General features: G+C 43.2%; 1 protein-coding gene across 1 annotated transcript in view; it reads right to left on the reverse strand.

Moving 5' to 3' along the window:
* The window catches only part of LOC311033728 (ATP-binding cassette sub-family C member 5), a 65,033-nt gene that overhangs the window by 51,852 nt on the left and 3,974 nt on the right, over positions 1-9,207 (reverse strand). The window contains exon 3 of the mRNA XM_084041340.1: positions 4,438-4,593. Coding sequence (XP_083897466.1) covers positions 4,438-4,593 — 156 coding nt within the window. The remainder of the gene's footprint in view (positions 1-4,437; positions 4,594-9,207) is intronic.

Consider the following 9,207-nt stretch of genomic DNA (forward strand, 5'->3'; position numbering starts at 1 on the left):
GATTCTCTCCCATAGCCTTAGAATTATAACTTGAATTCAAAAGGCACTTAATCTGAGAAGTCACGATCAACTGCACCTGCATTTGCAGTGGTGGAAGAAGTACTCAGATTTGTTACTTAAGTAAAAGTAGCAACACCACAATGTAGAAAATGACTCTGTTTAGAAGTTAAAGTCCTGTATTAAACATTTTGCTAAAAGTACAAGAGTACTGGCATCAAAATGTACTTGTGCTAAAAGTATAAAAGTGCTTATTCACACATTTTTTAGATATTTCCAGATTTGTCAAATCTTTTTGAAAATAGTAGATCTACAAGCTCACAACGCATCGCGATGCAACGCGTTTTGAGCTTGTAGATCGGAAGTATAGATTAGGGTTTTGTATTATAAAAACCTGTAAAGTATCTAGTAACTTAAACATCGCTTCGGGGTGACAGGGCATTTTCTGTTGCGGCCCCCACCCTTTGGAATCCACTCCCACCCCACATCAAAGCTGCCCCCACTCTTGCCGTTTTCAAAGCCTCCCTCAAAACCCACCTCTTTAGACTCGCCTTCCCTGCCCAGACCTAACCAAACCTCACTTTCGTCCTCTATGACAAGTCTTAGCCTTTTGTTTTAGCCTTTTAATGTTTTCTTTTCTTTTGTTTTCTTTTTTTTTCCTAATAAAATTGTTTTAAGCTGTTTTGTAAAGCGACTTTTGGTACTAGAAAAGCGCTATATAAGTCTGATGTATTATTATTATTATTATTAAAAAGTACAGTAAAAAAGCAAAGCTAGAAACAAAACAAAAAAGAAAATACTCAATTAAAGTAAAAGTACCTCAACCTCAAGGTGTAGCCTGCTTAAGTACAGTACTTAAATACATGTATTTAGTTACTTTACACCACTTCCCCAATGTCTGAGAGTGCACAGCTTGACTCACAGGAAATGACAGTGCAAAATGTTGGAGATTTTCCACGGTGAAGCTAACAGAAACAAGACGGTTCTCCTTTTTTTTTTAAAGACACTGATGTTCAAGTCCAAACAAGTTAACCACTGAAACCCTAACATCTCTGTCGGATGGAAACCTCATATATCCAAAACTGTTACTTTTCAGGATTCAAAATAAAAAAATAGCAAAAGTAGCAGATCTACAAGCTCAAAACGCGTCGCTTCGCGCCGCGTTTTGAGCTTGTAGATCTGCTACTTTTGATACTTTTGTGTGACGCTGTAGTATGATCAAGTAGGGCATTAATTTACGAAAAAACACAGAAAGTTAAAATATGGAGATAAGAGTTGTCTGCCCGACAACAACGCTATAGTCCCTCAGGGCTCTATACTAGGCTATAGGGCCCCTCCTGGTTTCACCTTACACTATATATAATAGGGTCTGCCAGTTTCGCCTACGTGTTTGCCCGGGAATAGGGAAGTCTAGGTTTCCAGTTGCTAAATCTTGTATTTATGAAGCTATTTTAACAACCAGTGTTTACAGAGAGAGCACACAGGAGGAGGACACAAATGCGGATGGAACCTGAGACACAATCAAGGGGCGTGTGGTGTGGGCAAAGCTGCACAAACAATCTCAGCGCGTTGTGTTTGTGTATGTGTGTGTGACGTGTGTGTGGTGTACAGTATGTACAGTATGTACACTATTCTAAGGCCAGAAGACCAGAAATAATTCAACACAGCTTTGAGCCGACTCATAAAAACAGCAGCATTCCTCATGACTTGGACTTGTGGAAAAGCGGTGTTTTTTCAAGGCAGTGCTATATAGCCTGGGTACATCGCATTCTCTTACCTCGCACCTCACTGTGCACTCTCAAGTGTCAACTCTCCCAGGAGGATTTTCAAAACCACCACAAGCCCCCCTCCCTCCCTCCCCCCCCCCCTCCCCCATCTGCCCATTTTACTTTGCATCGGGGTTGCATAACTGTCCCCTGCTATGTAAACACACACAAAAAAAAAACTCTCCTCGCTCCCGCCGCCCGCCACAGCTACTCAGCAGTGTTCGTGCATAGCATCCATCGCTCGCCCCATGCCACTCTGACAGGTTTGTGTTGTTGCCTCAATGTTCTTTTCCCCTTCCCCTCTCTCTCTCTCCCTCTCTCTCTCTCTCTCTCTCCTCATGGGTCACACGTATCATCATGGCCTCTCGCCAGACATGTGAAACAGAGCGTCATTCACAACTCAGTCAGTCACCACCACCACCACCACCACCCAAGTACAAGAAGAGCGTGTTTCCCCCCCCAACGTGCAGGGGCCTCCTCTCCCCCCTCGGGCTGCATGTGGAGTCATGGGTCTGTGTGTAATTTGCAGCACGTGAGGAATGGAAAAGGCACCGGAAACCCCAGGAAAAAACCCTCTCAAGCACCTCTCCCGACTCTGACATTCCTTAATCCGTTAAGACCGGGAACGCATCTGTGTCATTTTTTTATTTCTTGGGCTATACGTTTTTTTCCCCAAAAATAGCAAATCTACAAGCTCAATAGCGCGGCACTCGGTGCTGCGCTATTATGAGCATGTATATCTGCTATTTTTTGGGGGGAAAATTGGACATTTTGTGCAAATCTTATACTTATCTTATATATATTTTTAAAGCGAACATTTGTTACTCGAAATCTTTGCTTCTGGGGATTCTACAAATGTCTTCTAAGTCCTAACAGGTTTTTTTTAAACGTATATTGCTGTAATATCAGTGGTTCTCACACTTTTTCATGTCAAGGACCTCCAAAATGATATGTATTTGGCCGCGGACCCCCATCTCAAAATATTTTGCTCCAGGGACCCCCAGAAGTTGTAACATGAGTTAAAGGTGTTCGTTTAAAAAAATATAAGATTTGCGTAACTTTTCACGATTTTTCAAACATAGCAGATCTACAATCAAAAATAGCAGATCTACAAGCTCATAGCGCGGCACTCAGTGCCGCGCTATGAGCTTGTAGATCTGCTATTTTTGAATAGCCAAAGAAATAAAGAAAATGACACAGATGAGTTCCCACCGGTCTAAACGGAATAATATTCATTCGTATAAGTCCTTTCCACGAGGGGTTATGAGTCATGGTGGTAGACTAGACTGGCAGGCGGGCGCACAAAGACGTTAAGTATAACGACCTGATGTGGCCTCACACTGACCAGTGGTCAATAATGAGTGTGACTGAGAATGTCCCCCGTCACTGTCTGTGTCTGTCCCTGACACTGTCCCAGCCGGGTAAGATGAGCTCTAATGACATAACCGCCCAGCAGTCCCACACTAACTCTCACTCTAAGCTTTAATCCTTTGCTATTCTTAGCAGCCTCACCTCCAGTCCCGTCACACCTCCACGGTACTGGGAAATAATAGAGACAAGATGTTCATCAATCAGCTCTAATGCATGCACATGTGTGTATGTGTGAGCACGCACAAACACACACACACACACACACGCACACACACGTCACGTGTGACTGTGTGCCACAAAGAAATAAGAGAGACAGAAAGATAGGCAGACATGTGTTGATCCCGAGAGAGATTCAGTTGCCATAGCAGCAGCAGTAGCAGCACAGTAAGGATGAAACAAAGATGCACAGGTATGGGTAGAGTACAGAACAAGAACAAGTAGTTGGGTAACATTAGTTTAAAAATGGAGGAGGATCATCACACCACATCATCACAGGGTTAGATATTCAGCACACACAGACACGCAGACACAGAAGCAGGTCACACGCGCGCGCGCACACACACACACACACACACACACACACACACACACACACACACACACACACACACACACACACACACACACACTATCGCAGTCCATCAGTCCATCAATCGTTATCAATGATGACCTCATATATGCCAGGGGTATTGAGGTTACTTTTCAGTGACACACATATCATACATACATGCACGCACACACAGGCGTGTAGACGCACGCACACACACGCACACAAAGACCCACCCTAAGCATATCAAATTCCCAAATTCCCCTAGTGCCCCAATTATTATCTGTTCAACCTTGGCCCGACACCTGTTTTCCTGCCGCTGTCTATGTTTGAGCAGCGTTATCAGCACGGTTTGTGTTGCTCACATGTAGGGAAAGGGAAAGTAGGCTAGGTACTCAGTGTTTGATTATGGGATGACAAAACAACCCCAATGAACCGGAATGTGTGAAGATAGCTTATTGACTAGACCAGTGCTGAACTTATAGCAACTTTGCCTCCAGCCACCGAGTTTATTTGCCTGGGTATTCATGGCGCAGGGCATTTTCCATTGGAGGTTAAACACTTTAAACCTGGCATCCCTAATTTGGACATTATTGTACTAAACACACAATTGCTGATCCACAAGGTCACAACGCGTCACGATGTGCCCCAGTCAGTGCAAGCCTGTAGATCGGCCATTTTAACTTGACACCATCGTTCGCCAAAGTATAAAATAGGGCTTATGTGGTTGTACAATGCCGCCATGAGTGACCTCACCTTTGGCAGTTGGTTTCGGAGGCTTCGTGGCAGGACAGCCCCCAGACGTCGTCCATGGACAGACTGGACGCCCTGTAGGCCTTCACTGCCAGCGGGGAGAGCCAGTGTAGGGTCATGAAGGAGAATAGGCCGGCATTATCAACCGGGTGCTGATGCCTGGAATGAGAAAAGAGTTGCAGGAAAAACAGGGTGAGTCGACCTGAGCCTGCAGTACAGACACACGGAGGTGCTATGTTGGGACAGGTGGGACACGCAGGCCCCTGAGAGAGGGGTGCGAGCCTCCGCTCGGCCGGGTCGATGGAAGACGAATCAAGCCCGCAAATGTCAATGTTTGAACAGCCATTTGCACCCGCTTCATAGAAATCTGAGGGAGCAGCGAAAAGACAGTTCAGGGGTTGAGTTTATCATGCTGCCCAAACACGGGTCAGGGGCCGACTGAGAGGGATAGGTTCCCTTCCCTTATCTGGGCCTTCTGCTACAGTAGCAGCCAGGACATTGGCTTTAAAATAACAAACAAAACAGCAGTGTTGATGTCTTTTGAATAAAATTCCATTTAGTTTTTTGTCATATTTTAGTCATCTGAAATGTTTTATAAGATTTTTATAAGATTTCAGTCGCTAAATCTACACTTGATTTAGTCGACTAAAATGTATTTTGGCCGGCAGTGATGGTGTTGAAATGCCTGAGTTATACTCAGCTGTGTGCCGAAATAAATAGCCGATCTACAAGCTCAACGTGTCGCAGCGCGACATGTTGTGAGTTTGTAGATCTGCTATTTTTGGAGGGCAACACCTGCACACAACCAAAGCATAAAATGACTTGTCTTATAGTTCTACTGGATCTCTTCTCTAGTAGTCCCTCCCTAACATTTTAGCCTAGTTTTTATTCGTTGACGAAATCATATATAAATATATTTAGCCATAGTTTTAGTCATCATGGCTTAGTTTTAACTAGTTTTTGTCAGTGAATAAAGGTAGTTGACGAAACATTTGCGCCATAGTTTTAGACAAAATTAACACTGCAAAACAGACCTGGCATCTGGCTGTCTGCATGTCCATTTGTCCGTCTGTCTGTCTGAGAGTCCTCTTCCTGCGCGTTTCCTCAACATGTCAAAGAGTATGAATGCGTGCAGTAGTACACTGCGTACATTGCGTATTACATTGCGTAATACATTGCGTATTACATGCGTAGGCCTACAGTAGTACATTGTCCACGTGTCCGTCTGTCCGTCTGAGAGTCCTCTTCCTCCGCGTTTCCTCAACAATGTTAAAGTTAAGATGTACTAAGGAAAGATGCAGGTGCAGAAAGCACAAAGGAGCTGGCCAGATGTATGGAGAACCAAGATGACTGGACACTCCGATGGAGGGTTCGTCTGAGGACGACGTAGAGAGAGAGATGAATGCTCGCAGTACTACAAATTGTTCTACATGTACATCTTGTAGAACAGGACACCCAACGCTAACTGCCCCATCAACATCATTACCATAAACTGCAATGTTTGCTTACATTCAAATTTGCTTACATTCCCCTCGAGCTAAATTTGCTCTCGAGCGGTCACCTGACTTCTTTTAGATGACTTATTTAGGTGTTATGATAATGCATTTTATGCCTATGTGTTTCATTCTTCTGTGGATAGTAGGGCTTTCACGACTAGAGATTTTTACAGGTCGACTAATTTGACCCAGTGGTAGTCGACTAGTCGAAATTTAAATTAAAAAAAAAAAAAAAAAAAATGTTTTTTTTTTTTGGGTGGCACTGTTTTAATACCATCCTACTACTATATTACTATTATTATTATCCTCCTGCCCTTATTTTTATGGCGTTTTAAGGGAAGCGCTTCTGGCACAGCAGCACAGCACCACAGCAGCGTCTCCAAGGATCCCCATTGCCCAATAATAGGCTTTTATTGGGCATGCTTTTGACTCCCTTTTGATAAAAAATAAAGCCAGGAGGATAATAATAATAGTAAGATGGGCCATTACTATAGCATTAAAAATTAAAAAAAAAAAAAAAAAAAAGTTTTTTTTTTTTTCTTTTTTTTCAACTATTCGACTAGTACCAACAAGGTCGACTAGTGGTTATACTAGTCGACTAGTCGACTAGTCGACTAGTTGGTGAAAGCCCTAGTGGATAGGTGTGTGTATGTCTCTGTGTGGTTGGTGTGTGTGCGTTTGTCTGTGAGAGAGTAATAGACCATATTCACATGGCGGCCATATGGCAGCAACCCCCGTTGCTGCCACGGCAACGGGGTGGCAATTTCAATGTAAAATTCCAAAATGGCCACCGCGTGAATATGGTCTATTGGATGCAGGTGTGCCAGGCTGAATGAACGTGTGAGTGAGTAAAGTTGCAGGGAGCTGATTGGTTCCAGCCTTGGAAAAGGGAACTTTAAAAGGCCAGCTATCCACAGCTCCTCTGAGCTGTACTCTCTACACTTCCAGCAAGACTTCCTGCCAACCTATAGAACATCTATGTAGAATGTCCTGTGTTTTGATTATGTGTATAATGATTTGTAATTTGGTTTATTTTGATAGGTAAGGTCGGGTTCTTATGTAGGTTTCTTTGGTTTATTGTTTTGACTTAACGCCCACCCTGGCCTGAAGTCACTGGCTTTTTAATAAAAATGCATAAAAAGGCTGCACACCCTTGTTGCTGGTGGCTCTTGGGAGCTGGAAAGAGGGGGGTCTCACTTTTTGTGTTGCGCCTTAAGGTTCCCCTAAGTCTGGTTTAACCCATTAAGACTTACATTTCTTTGGGTATTAAAAAAATAGCAGATCTACAAGCTCATAGCGCGGCACTCCGTGCGTGCCGCGCTATGAGCTTGTATATCTTTATTTTACTTTTTATCGTGAAAATATGTGCAAATCTTTGAATACATGTATTTTTTACTTCTGGGGGACCCCCAGAAGCAAAGATTTGAGTTACAAATGTTTGCTTTAAAAAATATGTATATATTCAAAGATTTGCACACATTTTCACACCTTTTCCAAAAACAATTGCAGATCTACAAGCTCGTAGCGCGGCACTCTGTGCCGTGCTACGAGCTTGTATGTCTGCTATTTTTGTTTTTGCTTGTATGTCTGCTATTTTTGAATAGCCAAAGTATAAAATAATGGTTCAAGTGGTTACACAGATGCGTCCCCGGTCTTAATGGGTTAAGTTGGTGGAAGTTAAAGTTAATCTGGGCCTTCTGCTGCAACCTATACAGTAGCAGCCAGGACATTGGCTTTAAATGCAATTTAACAGACCTGGCAGACCTGGCATCTTTGGTGTTGTGTGTGTGTGTGTGTGTGTGTGTGTGTGTGTCCGTCTAGAGTCTTTTTCTCTGGCTATCTGCTTGTCCATTTGTCCGTCTGTCTGTCTGAGAGTCCTCTTCCTCCACGTTTCTACAACATGTTAAATATTGTGAATGTGCGCAGTAGTACATCTTGTTCTACATCTACATCTTGTAGAACAGGATACGCAACGGTAACTGCCACATCATCACCATTACCATAAACTGCTATGTTTGCTTACATTCAAATTTGCTTACATTCCCCTCCAGCAACATTTGCTCGATTTTCTTAGAAAGGAATACCAGCATTCTCTTTCTCTGTCTCACGTGTCTTCAGTGCATGTCTCCTCTGGTTTAACCTGTGTGGGTGTCTGTGAGAGAGTGATGGGCTGCAGGTGTGCCTGGCTGTTTGAATTGGTTCCAGCCTTGGAAGAGGTAACTTTAAAAGGCCAGCTATCCTCAGCTCCTGTGAGCTGTACTCTCTCCACTTCCAGCAAGACTTCCTGCCAACGTATAGAACATCTATGTAGAATGTCCTGTGTTTTGATTATGTGTTAGGTTATAGTGATTTCTAATTTGGTTTCTTTTTATTTGATAGGTAAGTTCAGGGTCTTATGTAGGTTTCTTTGTTTATTGTTTATTGTTTTGACTTAATGCCCACCCTGAAGTGACTGGCTTTTTAATAAAAACACATAAAAAGGCTGAGTACCAAACCGTTGTTGCTGGTGGTTCTTGGGAGCTGGAAAGAGGGGAGTCCCACTTTTTGTGTTGCGCCTTAAGGTTTCTCCTGGCCCGGGCGTAACATTAGGAGAGAGTCAAACAATGCCTTCTTAGAGTGCGTGCGACACATCAATGTCAAGTTTTGACATTTACACTTTTCAACTTATGAGCAATGTGAACACAACACAGCTTCTTCCCCCTAGACAGGACAGACAGGATTCTCTCTCTGTTTCTTAGAAAGCAATACCAGCATTCTCTTTCTCTGTCTCACGTGTCTTCAGTGCATGTCTCCTCTGGTTTAACCCATTAAAAGACGCGTCTGTGTCACTTTAGATTTCTTTGGCTATTAAAAACATTGCAGATCTACAAGCTCGTAGCACGGCACTCGGTGCAGCGCTACGAGCTTGTAGATCTGCTACAATTATTTTTTAAACGTGCAAATCTTTGAATATATATTTTTTTTAAAGCGAACTTCTGGGGACAGAACATTGGCTTTAAATGCAACTCAGCAGACCTGGCATACCTGGCATACCTGACACATCACTCCAAGTTTTGACATGACACTTTTCCACTTATGAGCAGTGTGAACACAACACAGCCTCTTCCCCCTACACAGGACAGACAGGGTTCTCTCTCTGTTTCTTAGAAAGGAATACCAGCATTCTCTTTCTCTGTCTCACATGTCTTCAGTTCATGTCTCCTTCCTTTCTACTTCATAAGCTGAGGGCGATTGGTTTTGATAGCACAGCTCTAAATTGGATGAGATCTGACTTGGA

This window comes from Gymnoscopelus microlampas (genome assembly GCF_963454915.1).
Source record: "Gymnoscopelus microlampas genome assembly, chromosome: 18".
NCBI lineage: Eukaryota > Metazoa > Chordata > Actinopteri > Myctophiformes > Myctophidae > Gymnoscopelus > Gymnoscopelus microlampas.